Source organism: Neomonachus schauinslandi, chromosome 9 (genome assembly GCF_002201575.2).
Source record: "Neomonachus schauinslandi chromosome 9, ASM220157v2, whole genome shotgun sequence".
NCBI lineage: Eukaryota > Metazoa > Chordata > Mammalia > Carnivora > Phocidae > Neomonachus > Neomonachus schauinslandi.
The window spans coordinates 812,762-835,725 of record NC_058411.1 but is presented as its reverse complement, the minus strand read 5'-3'; the positions used below and the strand labels follow the sequence as shown (position 1 = coordinate 835,725).

The window sequence follows — 22,964 nt, the reverse complement described above, 5'->3', positions numbered from 1 at the left end:
GCCCACACCGGGCCTGCTGCGCCCCCTGTCCGGCCCGCAGGCGGCGGACCGCCATCCGCCCTCACGCGGGGGACAGCGCGGCCCTGGGACTCGGGAGTCGGCCGCACGGTGCGGGAGGCAGCCCCACCGGAGAGGCCCGCGCGCACCGCGGAACCCGGCAGGGCGCGCTCGGGGCGGGCTGGCGAGTCGGGGCTCCAGAGGCGCGCGGAGCCGCTGCCGTTAAACCAGGGTCCCTCCTCCCGGGGGGCGAGGAGTTGGGGCCGGGGGGTGGGGTGGGGGACACGCAGGCGCACGGCCGGGCGGGCCGGCGCGCTGACGTCACGACGCCGGACGCCGGACGCGGGGGCCAGCGCGCTCCGTTGCCGGGCAACGGGCGGGCGTGGGGACAGCGGCGGCCGCAGCTCCGGTGAGCCGAGGTGGGTGCGGGCCGGGGCCGCAGGCCGGGCTCTCGCGGGGACCCCGGCCCCGGGCTGTCCTCCGCCCCGCCCCTGGGCGACCCTACCCCCCGCGCTCCCGCCCCGTGCAGCCCCGGGAGGCTCTGGCGCAGCGCTGTGGGTGTCTCGTGAGCACCTCCCCAGCTCCCCATCGCGTGGACGCGGGCCGGGCGGCACCGACATGCAGGGCCAGCGGCAGCGGGGGGCAGGGCCTGGCCAGACACCCCCTCCCAGCAGGTGTCGGAGCGACCTCGCAGAGGAAGCAGGCGACGTTTCCCTCTGCCGGGCTTCTAAAGACAGCGGTGCAAGCAAGGCGCCAGCGGGGCGGAGAGGCGCTGGCGCCGAGTGGCTCTCCGGGGGCGGGGAGGGCTTTTCTACCTGCCCCGCCGGCGGCCCGGACCCCGGGGAGCACAACAGCGCCTGGGGGGAGTTTGAAGGCTTTCAAGAATCTTCGGCCAAGTCTGAACAGTTCTCCCCAAACTTTGAGCTCCGGGAGAGACCCCCACATCCTCGACGGCAGTCAGTGGCTTCTACCCAAAAGGAGCATGGTTCTCGCCAGCCTCCCCAGGGCAGGCCTGGGGTGCCAGGAGCCGCGGGCAGCTCACCTTGTGAGGTATTTCTACAGCAGACCCTCTGGCTTCGGTGGGCTCGCCCGGGAGGGGGTCTGCTTTTCTCCTGGCCTTGGTCCCTGCCTGTGTGGCTGGCTGTCCTGTCCTGAGCCAGGGAAGGAAGGAGGCTGGATCATGCTGGGGGGCGACTCAGGAGCGAGCGCTTGTGTGCCCAGTGCTCCTGAGTCCAGGCACTGGGCCTCCACCATCCCGCCAGCCCACCTTCCCCGCTCCGTTCAGGGCACACCGGGAAAGAGCTTTTTGTCCAAATTGTCACTCTCCTTATTCAGAAAGCCTCACCAAGAGTCCCTTCCAGCCTGTGTGTGCTGACCGGGTGCTGGAGATGGCCTGGAGATCCCAGGCCACGTCCCCTTTGCCTGTGGCACTGCCCTTCCTCACCTGACCACCAGTTTCACCTTTTTTATGACTGCATCTGATCCGTCTCTTCTTGTCTTCCTCTTCCTTCCCTTGCTCCTCTTCCTCTGCCATCTCTTCCCAAGGGCTTACCCCGAAACCTCAGAACACCACGAGAACAAAAGGAGTCAGATGAGTAAGGGACGAGAGAAAAGGTTTCGCTGGTTCTAGGGATGAACTGTTTGCTTCCTGAACCAGTGTTTCCCTGGACCTCTGGCGGGAGGCGCTCTCCGTGCAGTCTGCTCTGCTAGCCCGCTGTTCTGAAAACAGGACTTGTCTTCCAATGGGACGAAGAGATCAGGGAACACTCTGACAATAATGTGAACTTTGCAAGAGACACTAGGTGAAGACAGAAAACTGCACCCTGCTGATGTGAATATATGCACTGCACACACACACCCCCTCCAACAGCTCTCGGGGCTCCCCGCCCTCCCAGCTCGCACACCTGCCCTCACCTCCACCTGCCCAGTGCACACCCACCCTCACCTCCAGCCCACCCAGTGCGCACACACCCACCCTCACCTCCAGCATGCGCTCAGTGTGCACACCCACCCTCACCTCCAGCTCCTGGTTTGCACTCCTGTCACCTCCTGCCAGACTTTGGACGTTCATTCCAGCACTTCACACTAACTCCCAACCTTCTGACCTCAGGTCTTTGTCCAGGAAGGGCCACCTTTACTGTCGTGTGGATAGATTTCCCAGCCAGCTGACACGCGGGGAACACTTTTTTATCAGGTGCCTCTTTCTCGTGTGTCACTGACGAAGCTTATGAGTGCTGTGCCCTAATCCCACTTTCCACGCCCTGTGCTTCTCATCGGGAGTGTGCAGAGCAGAGATTTCGGGGAGCGAGGGTGGCGCGCTGTGGCAGCAGCGATGATCTGATCGTCCACACGCTTCATTTGCACCAAAACTACATATCAGGGGTAAGGGGACGTAATGTGTGTTTTTCTCTTTTCCAGCTTCTGCACAGCTACAAGGACGTGTTCAGGTTTGTTTTTCAAGAAGTACCAGTCCAGCAGGCAACTGAAGGCGTCTCCCCCTTAGACCGCATCTTAGAACTGCCTGGCTGTGAATCTGGACAGCAACTGTGGTAAGGAACTTACGTTCTTACAGCAAGTCTGAGTTTATACTTTCGGTTGACCAACTGGACCTTTACAGAGAGCCCGTCTCTCCCGAAGTTCCCACAGCCTTGGGGTCATGGGGTCCTCATGAGGGACCAGGCAGCACGGGTCGATGCTCTGGCCATGGTCACCCCTCTCGGAGCCATGTTCACCTGGAACGAGGTGGACAGGGGGTACCACCTCCTGGCGTCTCAGTGCGAGTGCTGGGCGTGCGGAAGGGCCTGGGGGCCTGGGCCGTGGGCACGGGGCCCTCCCGGGGGGCCTGACCGACTGATCCTCAGCCACAGAGAAGACATGCTGGCGCCCCTGAGGGACAGTGTGAACCCACAGGGTCAGCCAGCCTGAGTGCATCTGGTGCTAGCGGCAAGGCTGTGGTCCCCAGGGCCCGTGCTCCGGGACATCACAGATGCAGGTGTGCGCAGATGGCCGTGTCCTCAGATGTGCTTTCACTGGGCACTGAGAGAAAGCAAGTGCAGCCCACTGCATGATGTGCAGTGGTCGAAAAGCTCGAGGTCCGCTGAGCCCAGGCCACAGGAGGAGGAGGTGAAAGTTGGTGTGAGCTGGCTTCCCTAACCCCGTGCCCTCTTGGTCAGAGAGTTCTGCACATCAGCCCTTCTGGGCTCCGGTCTTGGGTCCAGTCAGGGCCCGTCCCAGGGAGCCCCAGCAGGGGCGCGGAGACAGAGGCCTGGAGCCCGGAAGGCTGTCACCACCACGTGCCCTCTGGATATGGTGCTTCCCCAAGGTGTGGGCCGGGCCAGCAGACAGGTGGAAGGGCCTTTGGTGGCAGCATGAGCCTCAGACACCCAGAGACATGGGTGGTCCTGGGTGTCAGGCCTGGCAGGGCTGGACACTGGTGTGTGACGGGAAGTGGCTGTGACTTGGGTGTGAAAGCATTAGGCGGCTTGGACATGATGTGGGCACTTAGCGTAACTGTCCCTCCCATGGTTCTTTGTGTGAACACCTTCCCTGCCCTCGCGGGAGCTGCGCTAGCAGCCGTGGACGGCACGTGGCCAATGGGGGATGGCTCCTAGCTGTGGACAGCGCATGACAGACTCCCAGTAGCCGTCTTCTAATCAATGCCCCACCCCTGGTTTTCAAGTGTCCCTGTGGTCCCTGCGATCACCAGGAACACAACCACGAAGCCCCGGGCCTCCAGGACATCTGCCCCTTGGAGGAGCCGCTCAGCCGTGACCGTGAGCCCGGCGGGGCCAGGGGAGGAGGGTGGGAGTGGGGTATTCGTCGGGGGACACACGTCGTTTGAGGAAAGCAACTCATGACTCGGCCCAGAAGGGAGCACTCTGTTCTCACAACCCCTGGGGGCAGGTGCCCTCTTGGCTTCTGTTCTGAAGGTTTCTCAGTCTCTTTAATTAACATATCTCTTTTCCAGTTCTGAATCTAGAAAACTCTGGAGAGCTCTCCAGAACACAAATAGCACGTCGGCCTCTCGATGCCTCGGGAGTGAGTCCCATTGCCAGGAAAACCTCTTCCTTGTTCTTGGAATAGATGCTGCTCAGAAGGTGAGTCAGGTGGACACGGGGCTCCTGGGGGTGCAGCTGGACTCCACAGCAACTTTGCCGGCCACCCTGAGGCCACAGGGAGCCGTCTACACAGACGGCATGAGGGTAGGGGGCCTTGCTGCCAGAAAACAGCAGGTGGGGGAGAAAACACACTGGTTTCCAGGGGTGGTGGTGGGGGAATGCAGCAACACAGGCAGGGAAGGGGCGAGACGGGTCAGCTCGTCGGTGTCAGGACCTGCCCCATGCCAGGCTGACAGATGTCCAGGTGCGGCCCGACCCTCGACACGTGGTGGAGGAGGCGCTGTGGCCCAGCAGAGGACAGACACAGCATGTGGGCCGGGGCGCGGGAGCTCCCGGCGGAGGGGAGGGTGGAGAAGTGCCCCCGGCAGCAGCAGCCTTTGCTCAGGGGCTGGGGACAGGGAGCGGCAGGTGCCCGCAGACGCGTCGGTGGCGTTAGCCACCAGGTGGGTCCCTAGCGCCTGAGGTGGGAGGCAGCAAAGCTGGAGCAGAGAGGAGGCCAGTTACCAGAGAAAACGCAAATTGTATCCAGAGCAGTCTTTCAGCCGTCAAGTTGGCAAAGACCCTTTTCTGGTTTTTAGTATTATGGAAATTTTCAAACGTGGAAAACGAAAAGTGGCTGATGGGCCTCAGTGACAACGGGGGCTCGGGGATGGCTGCTGCTGGGCCTCGGGGTCACGTGGGGCTTACCAGGAGGGACGTGAGGGCTGGAAGGAGCCAGAGGGGCCTGACGAGGCCACCCTGGCAGCTTGTGTAAGGAAAACAGCCTGGAGGATGGGGAAGGGGACAGGCAGCCTGAATGGGAGGTGGGGAGGTGGGGAGGTGGGGCTTCTCCAGGTGCAGCCAGGCTGGGGGAGGTGGGAAGGGGCAACTCCAGGTGCAGCCAGGCCGGGGGGGGGGGGGGGGGGCAGGGCTCACTCTGGAGGCAGTGGAAGACTTGAGGAGGTGGAGGGTCCTGCGGGTCTGGAGGGAGAGGGTGGCTATGAGCCTGGTGACAGGAGGGTGGGGACCATGACACTGAGTCATGACCATGTTGCAGTTTAATGGTGTGGTGTGCCAGAGGGGTCTGGGTTAACAAGGCAAACGCAGAGAAAGCGGTTCTTTATCTTCCTTCCCCTGGTGTGACAGTGGCTTGTCTCACTAGAACCTTTCCGGAGACCTGGGTCACATTCTGGAATGTTCTGACCCCCAAGAGCCTGAAGAACTGGGTGTGCCCACCTTCCGTCTGCAGCCCTGCAGAGCCCTGATCCAGACCAAGGTGAGCCACCCCCCGGGACAGGCCACGGCCGTGCTGGCCACATGGGTCTTTGTGTTGGCACCTGCTACCTGAGTCTCACGGACTCGGGAGGAAGGAGCGCTGCGGCCATCTGGGGCTGGCAGAGCACCCCCAGGCGCTGGGAGGTGCGCAGGCGTCACGGGCGACCGGTGGGCTGCAGGAGGGGCTGCAGGTAAGCAGCAGGGCAGGGGGGTGAGGGGCACTGCAGGCCCCGCTCGGCAGCGGGAGGGAGGGGTGCACAGACAGGGCCTTCTCCTGCTGCCCTCTTCTGAGGACAGGGCACAGCTTTTCCTGGGAGTGGGGGCGCCTGCCCACTCATGGGCCAGGTATTGTGGGGAGCAGTGCCCAGCCTGCAGGGACCTGTTTCCCCCGGGACCCGGAGCACAGGTGGGGTTCACTCTGCATGCACCCCTGCCCCAGGAGAGTAGTGGCACCTGGGGAGTGTCCACCGCCAGGGTCTGTTCTGATGGTGGTTGGTGTGGACAGCGAGTGCAGGGGAGGCCCCTTGTCATCCAGCTGCACGGGCCAGGGCCATCTCCAGGACGTCCAAGCACGCTGGTCCATCTGCTCTTTGGGAAACCCCACAAGGCAGGAGGTAGAAACTTCTAGAACTGCAGACAGGGGCCATCTTAGAGCAGCAAGACACAGAAATGTCCATCGCAGCATCGTTCACAGTTGCTTACACGTCCACAGCGGCCAGTAGGTGGAAATCCATGGACACTGCAGACGAGAGCAGGAAGGGCCCTGTGACCCCAACTAAGCCCTCAGGACAGGGTCATAGGATCACCTGGGATGAGGAGGGCTGCATGGCCCTGGGCACACAGCATGGCTGTCCTCCCAGCGTGGTGTCCCCTTTGCTCCGGGAGAAGCCACGGAGCTGTCCGCTCCATCCCATGCGCCTCCGTGTTTGTTGACTGCACCATGACAGGAGCTTAAGGCAGGAGAGAAAGCCCCACGGGGCCCAGCGGCAGGTGCAGCAGGCCGGCCCCAGGGGCAGACAGCCCACTGGCCTCTGTAGGCCCTGACCATGCCCTTCCTTTCCCATCAGCTCTCAGGGACGTCCGGTGGCAGACAGGGGAGCCTGCTTGCGTGCAGCCTCTTTCTGAAGACCCCCTTACACAAACACGGGCAGTACCTCACAATTCCATGGAAAAAGAAGATTTTCAATCCACGTAACCTAAAAATGACCTTGTTTAATAGTGACATTTGCTAAAGCGGGAGTACTTTGTATTTTTATCAGTTTTACATTTTCTTACTGGCTTGGTTTGGTACTGGAAACTGGAACTGTTTTGTGGGCATGTTTCCAGGGACACCCTGTGCGCACCCCGGCTGTGCCCCCTGGTGCATTTTGGGGTGTGACCACTTTAGAAGAGCGTGTCCTTTGGCAGAGCCAGTCTCAACAGGGAGGGGGTGCCCAGCGTCCCCAGGAGCTCCGCCCCAGCATGACAGGAACCAAGGTGGCACTGGGGGCCCTGTGCCTGGTGCAGGTGCTGCCGGCCCCTGGGGGCACCCAGGGAGGAACCCCAGGCCTGGCTGCCCACGTGGCTCCGCCGGGGGCACAGCCGGGTGGCCTGGCTCTCAGCTGGAACTGTCTGCAGGAGGCAGGCGCCCACACGCTCAGGGAGTCCGGAGCACGTTCCTGTCACTCCTGGGGGAGAGCGAAGGCCCTGGGAGCACTTACCTGCACCGCTGCCTGTCGGCGGCCTTTCTCTGCACCCGGCCCTCCCCTCCGACTCCGAGCAAGCGCTCTCTGGTTCTGGTGGAGGCACTGATTTTTGTAAAATTTTATTAAATAAAATGGCCTGGACAAGCCCACGTTCTTGCTGGTTCATCTGCTCCATGGGGACTGTTGCCAGAGGTCCTGCGGCTGCAGGCTGTCCCTGCCCGAAGCCCCTGGCCTGTCCGTCTGGCAGAGCCCGGCTCCCAGGGCTGTCCCGCATGCGTGGGTCACACTTGCTGCCTGGAGAGCACAGATGGGGGCTGGCCTCAGATGCCAGCTCCGTCAACCCGAGTCAGACCCAGACAGTGACCAGCAGATGTCGCCCGTCACGGGGAGAAGGGCGCTAGCGGTCACTCTCCACCAGACTGCAGGTGTCTTATGTGAAGGGGTAATCAGATTTTTTTTTAGTGCTGTAGGTTTGGGAAATCTGCCCTCGTTTTTCTTTTTCAGCCAGAAGGAGATGGAAATTTGGAAACTGCTTTTCTGCCACACTGCTTCCACCATAGGGCAGCGTCTGCCCTGGGATGTGCCATCATTTCCCAGCCTTTGGTGCAAGTCAGACTTGCACCCAAAATAGGCCGTTCTGTGTCCTGCCTCCTCCCCCGAGTCACTCTCGGACACGGGCACTGGACTCCCCACAGCTGCTCCCCTGCCCCGTTGCTGGCGGACCTCTCCTGACCCCCAGCCAGCCCAGCGCCCCCAGCTCTGTCCCCCACGCCAGGGGCCAGGGCTGTCCCTGTCCCTCAGTCCGCGTCCAAGCAGACATCAAGTCTGGCTCTGATGCTGTGTCCGGGTGCCTGGCCAGGCTGCTCAAGGAGGGGCCTTCTGAACCGGGAGAGTGAGTGCTGACTGGTCCCCTCTGGTTCAGAGGCTGCCCCTGTCACCCCGCCCGGAATGTGCCCCATCAGCTACAAAGTCAGGGTTCAAAATAATCACAGAGCTGAGGATACCAAGGAACCTACATTAATGGAATTCAGTGCCCCCAGGGGCAGAGAGGGAGGAGGGGGACCCCAGGGACCCTCGTCCAGTTCTCGGCCTTCACTGAGTGCTCAGAGTGGGGTGCAAGGAGAGAAGGCTGACAGAAAATCCCCAAGTAGAAGCCAGCCTCTCTCAGAAGTGGGGGCTGGAGACCCCCTCTGAGGGGTGCTCTGGGGTTCTTGCCACCCGCTCTAGAGGCTCCGTGGGGCAGCTGGGCCCCTGCCTGGGCGCTCCAAGCCATGGCGGGCTGGAAAGACCTGGAACAGGGGCAGAGGGAGCCTTCAGTGATCTGCAAACATGGCGCTGGGCTCTGCAAGGCAGGCTGATGTCCAGAGCCTGGCCAGGGCTCAGACGTCGGGCCCCGCTGAGCAGCAGCCCTGCCGGCACCTCGAGACACAGGAAGCCTCTGGGAGCTGCAGCGGGGCCCGGGCCCAGCCCGATGGCGGGCGAAGACTCAGACCCTCCAGGAACCTGACGGCTCCTCGCTATGGACCTCAGTCTCTGCTGTTCTCTTACCGAGTGCTTCGCAGTCAGCAAGACATGGCAAGATCACGAAAATGCGAGAACCCCTGATCCCTGGTGGATAGGAGCAGTGGCAGAGATGGCCCAAACGGTGCAGGTCCGAGACCGTAAAATGGCGTTGGACGAAGTGGTGAGGATCCAGTGGGAAAGGGGAGCACACACGGGAGAGACGCGGAAATCACACAAGAGAACAAAACGGAAGCGCCAGGAATGAACACTGTCACCCCACCCGCGAGCCATTCTTGAGAAGGGCCCGACGGCGGACCCGACACGAACAGTCCGTGATCGCGAACCGGTCAGTAGAAACCATCTGAGCAGGACGCAGAGGGACAGAAAGAGGGAGAAGACACAGGACGGGGTGCCCAGGACCTGGGGGCTGCGCCAGGCGGTGTGCCCCCGCATCATCAGAGGCCCAGAAGCAGAACCCCAGAGGAGAGAATGGCTAAGAACTCTCCGACGCTGACGAGAGCCACAGACCGGCGGCCCAGAGCAGGATCCACTGGAAGAAGACCAGACCTGCGCTCTGAGCCTGCAGGAGCCCAGCCTGGAGGGACAGGGAGCTCTGCATGTCCGGACAGCTCAGACGCAGGCCGGCGGAGGCCTCGGCCGCCGTGCAGGGCTCTGGCCCCTGGCGCCCGCAGGCTGGAGGCCGTGTCCGAGTGCCTGGACCAGCCCAGTAAGCAGCCCTGCGGGGAGGATGCGGCCACACGGGGAGGACACAGGTGGGACACCATGAGAGAGACACTGGAGGGGCCACTGTGACCGCGGGCCGGGGTCGGGGAAGGAGGCGAGCATAAGAGCCATGAGCAAGGCTGTCGTGTGCTGGCAAGAGAGAGATTTAGGTTCAAACAAAGTAGAAGAAAGGAAGTGAGGACAGCAGAAGCCAACGAGGGGAGCCAGGGCCCAGTCCTGGACGCGGAGGCCTGTGGTAACGCGCACCCGGGACTGAGCCAGATGCGCCCCGACGGCCGGCCGGCCGCCCTCCCCCCGATTCGGCTGCGTGTGGCACCCCGCTGACAAAGGTACAGGGAAAGGACAGTGGGGACACGTGAGTATGACTGCGTGTCGGCCGGTGGGAAGGAATTAGTGTTCCTTTTCTGACCACGACACGGGATTGCGGTCCTGAAGTTTCATATGTATTTACAGGCAAAACGTCTCCACATCTCGGACCTGCGTTAAGCTTCTTTAAGGAAGAAACAACACGGTTCACAGCTGGTCACCACTGGCAACAGGCACCAGGCCGGTTCCCTGGCTCTAGAGTGTGTCCACTCTTACAGGGGACCTTTCTCCGTGGCCAGAGGCCCCCCTCCCTGAGAGTCATCGTGCCCCCGTCCCCAGGCTGGCCTGCAGCAAGCAGCGCAAGCCCCTCGGCTGCAGGTGGGGGCCCGGTGGGCAGGGTTTCAGCAGGGCCGTTCCCCATCATTGGAGCCCCTCAAAGCCGGCCACCGGGTCTGTCTGCAAGGACGACCCAGGGCTGAAGCAGGGGCTCTGAGCACCAAGCTCCTGGTGCAGGTGGCTTCTGAAACTCGGCGGGGACCCCGTGGATGGGCACTGGGTGGGCGGGGACCAGGGAGGGGGGCAGCCCACAGGAGGGGCGGGCGCCGGAGGGGACACTGTGTCTCAGCTGTGTCTCAGCGGGCTCAGGCCACTAGAACAGAGCGCCACCACGCGCGAGGCTGGACAAGCTCCTTCCCACAGTGCTGCAGGCGGGGAGTCGCCGCGGGCCTCTCCTGGTTCACGGCTGCCTTCGCTGTACGTCTGCGGGGCAGAGGGCAGCCGGGAAGCAAGCTTTCACATCTCCTCTGACAGGGGCTCGAGCCCATCACGAGGGCACCTCCCGGAGGGCCCCTCCTCACGCCAGCACAGTGAAGTTAGATTCCAACACATGAATTTGGGGCACATGAACAGTAGTCCAGTAACACATAGGCAAACCCCAAACCACCCCCGGGGAATCATCCTCTCCATGCCTCCTCCAGTAGGCACACGCACGCCCCCATCCGCGTGCACGCGTGCCGACCAGACTCCCCGGGGAGCCTTCCCTATCCGGCTGGGCGGGCCCCCACAGCAGGGCCAAGGGCAGGGAACTCACCCACGTCTCCGTCCTCACCGTGAGGCCTGGGCTTTGGGCAGACAGGCGCTGGCTGAAGAACTGGGCCAGGCCCCTGACCTTACCCCACCCCTGGCCCTGGGCTGGGTGGATCCCGGGACACAGGGCAGAGAGGCTCCCTCAGCATGAGGGGACTCGGGGTGCTCAGCAGCTGCTCGGGGCCACCGTGGACGCAGGCTCCCTTCCTTGTTGTGCCCTCCCCGGGAGGGGGCTGTCCTGCATCTGGGGCCTCGGTGCTGATGACGCTCTCAGGCCGGTAGCCTAGGCGGGAGAAGAGCGAGACCCCGGCCAGAGGCCCTCTGGAGGCTGGCTTCCAGGGGTTTGGCCCCTCCAGTGCAGGGGCAGGAAGCACAGCCGGGCCTATGCCCGGCTCTCGGCCCTGGCTCATCTGCCATCCGGTAGGTGGGGCCTCCATGGAGCAGCACCTCCTTGGGCCCAGCGCCCGGCCACCCCGCTAGGCTCAGCTCAGCCGGCTCCGACATGCGCAGCAGGTGCTGCCCACGGCCGTTCGGACGCTGGCCTCCGTGTAGGGGCAGTGCCCCAGGGAGGACAAGGCCAGCGCAGGTAGAGAAGGCCACACTGTGCTGCCAGGCGACAGCCCCAGGCCCCCACCCCGTCAGTGAGCTCGCTAACCTCCCCAAGGAGCGCCCCGCTGCAGTTTATAGACGTGGGGGCTTTTTTTCCCCAAAGACTACAAAACTACAAGTACAAAATTAGCCACAAAAAGAGAACAGAACGAGAAAAGAAACAAGTTTCCAAGAATTTAAAAAGGCGATAGCAAGAAACGTCACAAACTGCAGGAAAGCGGAGCTCTGACTAACCACTGCCTGTCTCCACGCTCCCGCGGGGCCTCTCGACTGCACTTCTTAACCCCCGAGCCCTGTGACAAAGCTGTCATCCCACCACTTGCTATCCAGAAAGACAACTCCACGTACGTTTACGACTGCTGGTTCAGAGGCTCTTCCAACATAAGGCCCATCAGCAGCCACAACGTGCGACCTTCGTGTGACCTTCGGGGCTGTCAGTCAGGGCGAGGCCCCTCTGGAATTTTTCACAGGCCCGCTGTCATCCCTCAAACTTGCTTCCCCTCCCCCAGGCTCCGGGGGACAGCGGCGGGGCCCCGGCCCGCCCTGGGAGCCACAAGCCAAGACAGCAGGGGCAGCGGGGTGGCAGGCATACCCGAGGCCCGTCCTGGCTGAGGAGGGCGGGCAGAGGCTCAGCCATGCTCGGGAGCAGCAGGGAACATGCAGCCGAGACCCGCTGCCCTCAAACCCGGCTTCCCCTGCCCAGAGCCCAGAACCGCAGAGATCCCCTGCCCCACCGGAGAGGCAGCAGGAGAGGTGGGGTGAGGACAGGAGCCTTAGCATGCTGTGGCCGACAGCGGCGCTGAGACGGCCGGAGTCCTGCACGTGCAGGTGGGATGCATCCTCGGCAGCTGGCCACCTGCCTCTGCCCCTCTCTGGAGGCGCTCACATGTTTCCAGGGCCATCTGCGGTCAGGTGCCCACCAGCCAGCCTGGCTGGGATGACAGAGGGCCTGCAGAGTTGGCCCTGCCCAGGGCAGCCAGGCCACCAGGTGGGCGTGAGGTGTCCCACGGGAGGGAGCCCCTGGAATGGGAGCGGACAGCTGGGAGACAACAGGAGAGCAAAGGGGGAAAGGAAGGGCGGCCGGCAGGAGCAGCTGTGTCAGCGAGGTGGGGACCCCCAAGCCGGAGGCCCTGCTCGGCCGGCCGTCCTGAGCGCACCGGTTCTCTGAACTGCTCCACCTCGGACAGGGCAAGTGGGCGCTGCAGCCACTGAGCCTGAAAAGGTAATTTTTAAAGAAATCATATAAAGACACAAGGTACTTGTTAACCTTGAAAATAAAACTGCCAGTTATTTCACCAGCAAAAGACGGATTTATCTGGGAATAACAGAGTTTCAATGCAGGACAAGCAAGCTACGGAAAAAACCGAGCACATCACACAGGAGGCGCTTTTCTGGGGGGCGGGGAGTGGCGCTGTTAACAGTAAACGGAAAGTCCGTTGGAGTAAACTGGGAGCTCATAGAGGTTTCTCATTGGCTGGGCTGGGGCAGCCTCTTATTGGCCAGGCTGCACCACCTGTGATTGGCTGAGCCGTGACGGTCTCTCATTGGCTGGGCTGTTGCCAGGGGAGGAGGAAACCTTCCTTCGTCCTGCTGGGAAGGTAACATAGTATCCATGGGCAAGGGGCGTGTCTTCCTGTTGGGTCGGCTGTGGTCAGTGAGTGGGGGGCGGCAGCGCTGCTCCTGCCGGCCTCCTGAGGCCATTCTAAATGAGGTGTCCTTTTACTGATTTTTCACACTGCTTCAGGCTTCTTGTTTATTAAGACGCATAGACTATTTCCACGAGGAAAAAGTACGTTCAGAATCTGAAGGAAGCCGTCCGTGGAAGTCTCAGCCTGCTGCTGGCCCCTCCAGGGCACTGTCCCTCCCCCCAACCCCACAACTGGGGCAGAAGCGGGTGCTGAACGTCGAAGCCTGTGTGGTTGGCAAAGTGCCAATTTAACACATCCAAGTGAAACAGATAAGCCACTCGAGGATTATGTTGTAGCTGATAATGAACACATTTCCATTTTGTTTGCTGGGTAATTTTTAATAAAGCAATGGTACATGGCTGATATTAAAGAAAGGTCTTATGCAGGAAAGAAAACAGACTGTTTTGGCTAAAGGCTGGGTAAAGAAGAAAAAGCGAGAAGCAAGAGATGGGCAGGGGTGGGGCGGATAGTGTAAGCTTACTTGTAAACCAGTGAAAAAATAAAAAAGGTGTGGGTGTTCCCAGTGTCCAGGGCAGGGTCACAGGGAGCACACAGGATACCCCAAAGCTCACTTCCGCAGCACTGTTCCGCCAACCCCACTGTCAACCACCCTCAGGATTGAGAAGTCATACGATGACGAGTGTCCAGATTTAATTCTAGACTTCAACTTACAGTTCTGTCCCAGCACCAAAGCGTGGGCACTCTCCAGTCCAGCGCCCTTTCCACACACACCTGGCACACGGTGGCCTCTGTGCACACCAGCCCAGCAAATGTGCGTCCAGCAGCTAGGCTAGTGTTGACCTTTTTACCAGTAAAATGGGTTTATTCAGGAATAACAGAATTGCAACCCGCTACGGCAGAACCATACGCAAGTCCAACAAACAAATGAGAGGAACATTATTTATGGAGAAAGAAGGAAGCTGGAAGGGCTGTTTGGAATGTAAGTGCACTGGAGAGAAGCGGGAGTCCTGGGTGATGAGGGCTTGTCTCTGGCTGAGGTTCTGGGGCTGGCAGTTTCTGGTGGGAGATGCAATGTGCACCTTTTCCTGTGGGGCCTGCAACGGACTCTTTCCTGTTGAGGATTCTTCTGCTGGGTCTGTGATCGACAATCCTTGATGTCCAGTGGGACGGAGTGAGAGCCCCCTCTTCAGGCCTCCCCACTCCATTTTAGTGAGGTTTTCCCTTGATTAATGTCCATACCAGTCGGAGGCCCTCTATAGTGGTGAGGCATGCTGGGGGGCAGCATCTTCCGGGGAGAGGCCCATCGTGCTGGGAAAACCACACAAGAGGGGCCCCAAGAGTCAGATCCTCTGAAGGCACTGCCTGAGACACCTGGGGTGCCCACAATCTGACCGAGTGACAGGATCTGACCCTCGCCTCCAACATATACATATAAATAGGCATAAATAAAACCTTCTGAAATCCCCACGTAACTCTAACGAAGACAGGGCTGGCACAGCAGATCTGGTAATGACACTCAAGAATAAAAGGTGGGGCTATGCAAGGTGCTCTAATCGTCACAGAGGACAGGAAAAGGTTCACACAAACGTCAACTGAAAATTCATGACCTAGGTATGCTACATGGAGTGAAACTTCATGTAAAAAAAGTCCTTACTTAAACCTTAAAAAAAGAAATATACCAACTGCAACTGTTTAGGTTATAAGTTTCTAATGTAGCAGCAGAAAATGTTTATAGAAAAAATATACTTTTAAGAAAATAGCTGAAAAAATCTAAAAAGATAAAAGTATAAAAAGTTTAAAAAATATATCTTAAGACAAAATATTGCCCAAAACATGTAAAACTTAATTTAAAAAAATTCACCTATCTAAAGTTAAACCAGGCTGGATACAGAGCTGGCAACTCGAGCCCTTCACAGAGCTGCAGCAGGACAGAGGGGACGAGTGCCCAAGGCCAGCGGGATGTCAGACTGGCCCAGATGACCAGCCCGAAGGAAAACCGCCTAGCCCCCTTGGGGAGAAATGGGAGAGGGCAACTGGATGCTGTTCTGGAACGTTCCCCTCATCACAGACAAACCAGGCGCTGAGCCCGCAGACACAGGGCAGCAAGTATCACAGGCCAAGCACTCCGGATGCCTTATGAATCCATCCGCGACGTGTCCCATCAGGGCACAGCTGCCCTCTCAAGTCTCCACCAGGATCTCCACCGCGTGGTCCAGCTCACCCAGATCCGACCTGCAGCTGGAACTGGGAGGCGGCGCGGTCGTGGAGGAGAAGGCCTGGAGCCCGCTGCCATGGCCCGACTGGGTGCTGCCCACCATCCCCGTGAGCACCGCGTCCAGGTCGTAGTAGGAGCTGTCCACGTCTGCAAACAGCTCTTCCACAGAACCAGATGTCTTATTCTCCAGCGTTTCAAATATCTGATCCAGGGACTTCTGAAAGCCTCCTCTGTTTTCTCGAGAGCTGTCCACTTCCCAGAGGCCGCTCTGCGGGCTCCTCAGGGCCTGTGCAGACGGGACTGCGGCAAGTCCCGGAACCAGGTCTGGCGTGTGGCCATCTCCCGCGTCAGGGGCAGGGCGCTCCCCCTCCGGCTCCCGCACCGAGCGGCACAGGATGTCAGTGGAGACGAGGCGGTCCAGTGGCGCCCGCCCTGCCGCCTGGGGCGCCACCGCGCGCCAGGCCCCGTCCTGGGTCATCTCTTCCTGGATCTGCCGGACTGTGTTGGCTATGAGGACCGAGCGGCAGAGGTTGGGCTCGACCAGCATGTGGCACAGCTGCAGTTTAACCAGGGACATGTCCAAGAGTGACTGGCGCTGCAGGCTGTAGGAAGGCGTGGCCTGCGCACCTGCCAGGCCTCCTTCCACATCCTCCCCGTCCTCGGCGCTTTTCCTCTTTAAGCCTCGTGCAAACATCGTGCCCTGTGGAAAGCAAGGAGGATGCCATTTAGCACATTCCAGAGTCCCCAGCAGACCCTGCCTGAGACTCAGTCTGCAACTGTCAAAGGCGGGTGTAGGAGGGGGCCTGGCTGCGGTAACGCCACCGCTGGGGTCCTGGGGGCACATGGAGCCCCAGCTTCTGGGAGGGAGGGCTCTGACACACGACAGAGCTCTAAAGCACTCCCCGCCCCCATCTCCATCAGAAAAGACAAATGGACTACAAATACAGGAAATACACTTGTACAGAGCAAGGCTGAAACTCTACACCCAAATTCTGGGCATTGGTGCCTACAAGGGAGGAGAGCATGGGGGAAACGGGACAGGTGCTGGCCTGCCTGCCGCCCCCCAGCCTGTGCCCCCAAGCTGACGACCAGGGGTCCCCGCCACGGGCAGCCGTTGTCCCCTCAGGGCTTTCCTGCCACAGCCCTGCCAAAATGTGCCCCTTGGGTCCAGAGGGCCAAAGCCTTCACAGCCCAGGGTCTTGGCAGCACACTCGGCTGGGGAGGGCGGGGGAAAAACGACACTTGGGCCGATTCCCTAGACAACTGTGTCCCCCCTCCTCCAAGGTACAGCTTGGACTCCGCCTCACTGGGCACAGGTGGGGACTCCGAGGCCAGCCGCCATTCCAACCTGGAGGACCAGACACCTTGGGGCAGGTTAGGATGCACCTGGAGGCTCTGGGGTGGCACCGGTCTCATATACCAGAGCAGGCTCACTATGTGTCTGCTCTCAGAAGCCAAAACAGGAGCAAACTGTTCTTTTGAACTGATTCTAGGTTGAGAGATCTCTGGAGAATTAAAAAGCAGAGCAGGAAGGGTCTGGGGCCCCAGCTTGGTACCTGCAGCACCTGGCCAGGCACCAGGAGGGCTCCGGAGCCGACTCTCAGGGCATACCACAAGCAGCGTGTGAGGTCTACCCTTTCTAGAACAAAGGTAAGCCATAATGCATCAAGTTTCTCTCTTCTCAAGTTCATAAAGTAGCTAAACATTTTTATTTCAAGTAACTTTTTAAAAAAGATTTTATTTATTTATTTGAGAGAGAAGAGAGCCCAAGCAGGGGGAGCAACAGAGGGGGAGGGAAAAGCAGGCTCCCCACCTGCCCGATGTGGGGACTTGATCCCAGGGTCCTGGGATCATGACCTGAGCAGAAGGCAGATGCTTCTGAGCCACCCAGGCGCCCCTTATTTCAAGTAATTTGAGTTATTCATAAAGAGGATTAGTCTTTTAAATTGGTAAATTTTTAGGGGCGCCTGGGTGGCTCAGTCATTAAGCGTCTGCCTTCGGCTCAGGTCATGATCTCAGGGTCCTGGGATCGAGCCCCGCATCGGGCTCCCTGCTCAGCGGGGAGTCTGCGTCTCCCTCTCCCTCTCCCCACTGCTCCTACTCTCTCTCTCTCTCTGTCTCAAATGAATTAAAAAAAAAAAATTCAAAAAAAAAATAAATAAATTTGTAAATTTTTAGGTTTTTTTTTTTTGTTTTTTTTTTTAGAAAAATCAATCCAGTGGCTCTCTGTGACTGCTGCTGGCCTATTACTTTGGTGTGCCCAGGGGCCCCCAGAGAACCAGGCTGGGGCGGGGGTGGTGCCTGTGCTGTCCGCACTCAGGCCCCCGAAGTTCTGCACCCCCGCCAGGAGCCCCTCTGAGGACTCACTCCTGCCAGCCCCACCGTTAGATAGAAAGAGAAAGGACCCCTGTCCCTGGGGTTTCCTTTCGATGTCACAGATCTCACCCCCATACGTTTAACATTTTAAGAAATTTTTAAAATTAAGTGACCTTGGGGGGCATTTATCCCAAAGAAATGAAAGCCAACATTCATGCCAAAACCTGCACAAGAATGTTCCTAGCAGCTCTACCCACATAATGACCCAGTGGAAACAAAGCCCAGCACCAGGGAGCGTCTGACACACTCGGGGCACCGGTCACACACTGCCACTCAGCAGGAGGGCAGCGTGCCCCAGAGACACCCACACCTGGCGGGGTCTTAGGGGAATTATGCGGAGCGAGAAAGCCCATCTCAAATTGTTGCATATGGCATACATTTCCAGAACATTCTAACATGACCTAGATAGGAGGTGGGTGTAGTGGGTCCATGAAGCTATGCATGTGCTCTGACCGCACAGAACCACGTGTGTGCACACAGGATCACTCAGCTCTATGGTCACACGGAAGACACGTGTGTCTGCATGTCCATTTAAATGTCAACACTGTAGCTCCACGTCATTTCTTTACAGTGGCCTGCACATCTGTAGTTATTTCAAACTAAAAGCTTTAAAACACTAAGTGACTGTAGCTTATTCCCCTCCCAGACTACTTTCCCCAGAATAGCAAACAGGTGTGACTTACCAACTCTGAGGCCTGAAACCACCACCATTTCTACCAGAACACCGGCCACACACTGACTTATCGACTATTTTTAAACAAATGAATAAACAGGTTTACCACCAAAACACATGAAAAAGATTTCACTCACTACTGGTAGCAAAGGATTCAAGGGTTTTATTGTGGCTGCAAATTCAACTTTTACAGAAGCTTTTTTCTGTCAATATTTGTGTAAAAATCACTTGCTTAAAATTCATGAGTATATGAAGAATTAATATGAAATTGTCAAACTACAAGATACACTGTGTTGGGGAAAAAAATTAAGTCTTCAGGGTTCCTCTGTGGCAAGTCACTTTGTCTTTTAGTACCTCTTTTCAACCAAATCTAAAATCCCAACTCTGTATGACAACCGATTTAATTTAGAGCCCAACGAAACTCTTCAAATAACATAATGAAGCCCAAGTTACCAAGAGAATGACTCAGAGCCACCCTTTCTGCGAGCCCTGCATAGCGAGGTCGGTTAGCAACACCAGGGCCGCTGGGAGCAGCGAGAGACCCACAGCTCACATAGCTCAAGACGCCACGCCAAGCACCCAACTCCCTGGGGCCCCATCTCCCTTTCCTCGAGGAAAGCCCAAGACATGAGCTTGTGCGTGGTCAGTGCAGCGGGAGCCTCCCGCACCAAGGCTGAATTCAGGGCCTGCCACAGCTGCTCCTGTTAACAACAGCCCGAGACAGCACTAGGAACACATCACATCAGGAAAAGCCTGGGGAGGGCCCCTGTTAGTATTTGCTTTGAAAGAATAAACATACACAGGGTACCAGCTAGATCCATCCAGGACGCCAACCCCTAACCTGCAGCAACCAGCCAGGAAAATTAATAAAGGCAAGCCTCCTAAAATGGAGAAGCTAGAACCGGGAGCCAGTACCACTCATGGCAATGACAGCCTCCCCCCCCCCCCCGGAAATACGCACACTGCATCTCCCACAGGAAACCGACACCGCAACTCAGCCAGTGGGAAACCCTCACCACCCCGAGCTCCCGCATCTCTCCAAGGGACTTCGTTTCCTCCAGCTCCCTCCTGACTCGCCTTCGTTGGATTTGCCTATGGTTTCGCCGGAGCGTGCACGTCCTGTTAACCTTAGAAGTAAACCTACCAGTTATTTCACCAGCAAAAGACGGATTTATCTGGGAATAACAGAGTTTCAATGCAGGACAAGCAAGCTACGGAAAAACCCAAGCACATCACACAGGAGGCGCTTTTCTGGGGGGCGGGGAGTGGCGCTGTTAACAGTAAACGGAAAGTCCGTTGGAGTAAACTGGGAGCTCATAGAGGTTTCTCATTGGCTGGGCTGGGGCAGCCTCTTATTGGCTAGGCTGCACCACCTGTGATTGGCTGAGCCGTGACGGTCTCTCATTGGCTGGACTGTTGCCAGGGGAGGAGGAAACCTTCCTTCGTCCTGCTGGGAAGGTAACATAGTATCCATGGGCAAGGGGCGTGTCTTCCTGTTGGGTCGGCTGTGGTCAGTGAGTGGGGGGCGGCAGCGCTGCTCCTGCTGGCCTCCTGAGGCCATTCTAAATGAGGTGTTCTTTACTAATTTTTCACCCAAATAAATCCATTTTCGCTAGTAAAATAACTGACTTTCATTTTTAAGATTAACACAGACCAGGAAATCAAGACTTGTTATCTCCATGACAACCCAGGAAGCCGATGACGTCTGTAACAGTCACCCCAAGGGCCCAGGGCTTCCATCAATAACCGACGGCTGCCCTAATATTTGTCCCCACTTCCTAGAAAAATCCAAACATGCTGCCCACGAAACCACAAGGGCTGCTCGCCTCCCCAGCCTGCAGCCCCCATCAGGGGCCCTGGAAGCCGGTTCCAGCCCGCAGTGCTGCCACTCCCCTGCCTGTCCCCAAGTGTCTGTCCACAAGCCAGGAGGTGGCCCACTCCCTGGCTGCAGGTGCTTCCAGTAAACAGCCTTTGCTCTTCTCCCACAGGTGCCTTCATTGGTTTCCGCAGCTTACTGTACATAACTGGGAAGAGCATCAGAAAGTACAAGACAAAAATCACTGCGGCCGACCCCTCAGAGAACCAGTTAGGACGCGGGTTCTTCCTAGCATCTCCCTAAGCAGGCTCTTCTCTGTGCATAAGAGCTCACTACGAGCTCTGCTTTTCTTGCTTATCACACTTTCCACCACACGCAAAAGCTGACCGTCACTTCCGATAGCCTGGCGGTGACCCTCAGGTATAAACACACAAGGAACTGAGCCTTATTCCCTGCCTTTACACCACTCACGATCTCCCCAGTTAGTGATGCTGGGTTCTGACTCTAGGTTCTGATATTGGCAGTACTTGGCTCTGCAGAGGTTCTACTAGGGCAAAGCAGGAGCATTTGTAAAGCACGTGATACACACCATCAAGCTGCTCTCTAGGAAGGCGCCATCAATTCGCCCTGCACCAGGCTTTTCTGTAGGGATTTTTTCACATTTGCTGGTAAGTTCCCCTCCACTGTAGCCATTACCCCAGCTCCATCTTCCAGGCCCCTGCCATTAACCTGTTTCACCACCCTGGATGTAAACATTATTTTCAGATTCAAAATAAGCAAGTCAAATGGGTAAGCTGGGGTGTGTATGACAATGGAACACTACCCAGCAAATCCACAACGATCTGTGCAACATAGGCAAACCTCAGATACTATGCTTAATTACAAAGCAGAAACAAAGAAATAGGTACCATATGATTCCATTTATATGAACTTCTAGAAGAGGTAAAGCTAACCTAAGTTGTAGAACAGCAGAATGGTTACCAGCAGAGGAGTAGGGTCAGTCAAGAACTCCCCAGGATGATGGAAATTCACCCCATCTAGACAGGAGCATGGTATTTGTCAGATTCCCTGAACTGCACCACTAGTAACTGCTCATTGCATTGTATGAAATAAATGATACCTTGATTATAAAGAAAATACATAAACAAGTTGATGGCGGGGGAGGCCACTACATTAGTTTAAATCTAAACCATTTTAGATATTGCCTCCCCTGCATCACTAAGTGCTTGGATCTCATTCCGCATGCCAGGACAAGTATGTTCAAAGCCATTCTAATTATTCCCTTCAAATGTCCCGAACCCTGAGCAACTGTTAATTTTTGTTGCACTCAGTACAAGAAAATGCTGGCAGACTTAGGACTTGAGACGGAGTAGCTCAAGGTCAGCGCATCCAATCACGCGAGCCCAGGTGCTGTCACCAGAGCCGTGTCGGGGTGATGCGCCAGGCTGAAGGTGGCCGGTAAGGATCACCCTCCTCAGACATTTGTGTTTGGGACCAAGTCAGCACAGAGTACGGTTCTGAAGGCAGCAGAGGTGGGCACACATTCCCCCAAGCACAGCTCTTTGGGCAGCCCAGGATGGTGGTCTGGGGCGCTTGACCCTTCGAACACAGCACACAAGACCCCACACTTCCCAGGCTGTCATAACTGCAGAGCCTGACTCACCATTCAGTTCTGAACAAAAAAGTGTCCGGTATTACGCACCTCCATCCACTCCACAGATGGCCGGAAAGTCTTACTGAGTTAAGTCCCATCAACCCCTCAGGATTAACAGTGTTTCGCTCAAAACCCTCCAAAGTCAGTGGACAAACAGGCCATTAGTGCTCAGCTCTTGGTCAGAGCACAACAGCCTCCAGACCAAGGGCTGACCAAACAGAGAAAACTGGAGAAGACAGAAAGACTGAGGGTCCCCTGTGGTGGGTGGAGCCAGGGAGGGGCACTGTGCCGGTCCCATCAGGGCACCCCCAAGACAAACGGGACCCCGGCCTGGCAGACTCCCCACGGTTCACGGCAAGTGGCCTCTCCCTCTCCTGCAGCTGCTCTCACATCCGGTGGCCAGCAATCCCCAGACTCCGAGCAGAAGAGCTTGGAGAGCAGGAGACAGACTCGGCTCTGACCTGACCTGTCACCACAACCTTCAGCCACCACCAAGCACGCTCGTGACACTCAGGTTTTTCAGGCAAATCCACGTGAACTCTCAGTTTCTGTCACATGATCAGACTGTCTCTGAAATACCCCATTAAAGGAAAACGGGAAGACAGAGCAAGTGTGCCAACGTCTTGAGAAGGGCTGCTTTGGAGTCCACCTGTGGGGGTTCATCTTCACTGTCTTGAAATTTCCCTTAAGCTATTACTAAAAAGTGCATTTCAGGTACTTCTGTTACTTGGAATGAAATACACAAACTTTCTCTGCCTGGAAACATGTTCCCTTAGGAAGCTGAAAAAAACTTCCTAGCCCTCTTTCCAAGATAAAACCTGCCATTCTTTCTAGAAAAAGGTCATAACTGACTTCATTCTGAATTTCAACTTCAGCTGTAAAACATGGCAAAATTTGAAAATAAAGTTATGTGCAGAAAGTGTGTAAGACATTAAACTTAATTTTGTAAGCAGGCATTTTTTCTCTTCTTTTAAAAAACAGTTAACTCAGTCCTCCTGTCCTGTGCATGCAACGCAAGGGTCACCAGAAGAGGCAACAGAGTTGGGAAACCCTCCATTGGGACCAGAGCATCTCCCAGCAAACTATTACCTGGTAAGCTCTTTTCCTGGTAATCCTGTTTTGCAGACAGTAAGCTTTTGAAAATGTGGAGTTAAGCTTGCCTCGGACTTCTGGAAGAGAGGTTGATACTTTTCCTAGTGACAGCACGGCTCCCTCCCACACACCTGAGTGGCAGGGCAGCAGGGCACAAGGAGCCCATTGAAGATGGTTTACCAGTCAG

At 57.5% G+C, this 22,964-nt stretch overlaps 2 protein-coding genes across 2 annotated transcripts; one reads left to right on the top strand and one right to left on the bottom strand.

Annotated features, from left to right (window-relative positions):
* The first annotated feature begins 615 nt into the window (after window positions 1-615).
* Window positions 616-7,185, top strand: CLBA1 (clathrin binding box of aftiphilin containing 1). The gene is made up of 5 exons (XM_021679934.1): window positions 616-1,047; window positions 2,416-2,546; window positions 3,965-4,094; window positions 5,257-5,370; window positions 6,437-7,185. The coding sequence occupies exons 1-5, from the start codon at window positions 616-618 to the stop codon at window positions 6,599-6,601; spliced, it is 972 nt and encodes a 323-aa protein (XP_021535609.1). The 3' UTR covers window positions 6,602-7,185.
* Window positions 7,186-13,319: 6,134 nt separating this feature from the next.
* Window positions 13,320-20,698, bottom strand: CDCA4 (cell division cycle associated 4). Its single transcript, XM_044918099.1, has 2 exons — window positions 20,621-20,698; window positions 13,320-15,866 (listed from the first exon to the last, which is right to left on the bottom strand). The coding sequence occupies exons 1-2, from the start codon at window positions 20,621-20,623 to the stop codon at window positions 15,132-15,134; spliced, it is 738 nt and encodes a 245-aa protein (XP_044774034.1). The 5' UTR covers window positions 20,624-20,698; the 3' UTR covers window positions 13,320-15,131.
* Window positions 20,699-22,964: the final 2,266 nt, after the last annotated feature.

What these genes read in the sequence shown, in the direction of transcription:
- CLBA1 (XM_021679934.1), top strand. Translation starts at nt 616, where the DNA reads ATGCAGGGCCAGCGGCAGCGGGGGGCAGGGCCTGGCCAGACACCCCCT. An exon ending in GAATCTGGACAGCAACTGTG is followed by an intron (nt 2,547 to 3,964) that starts GTAAGGAACTTA and finishes TCTCTTTTCCAG; the next exon opens with TTCTGAATCTAGAAAACTCT. An exon ending in GAGCCCTGATCCAGACCAAG is followed by an intron (nt 5,371 to 6,436) that starts GTGAGCCACCCC and finishes CTTTCCCATCAG; the next exon opens with CTCTCAGGGACGTCCGGTGG.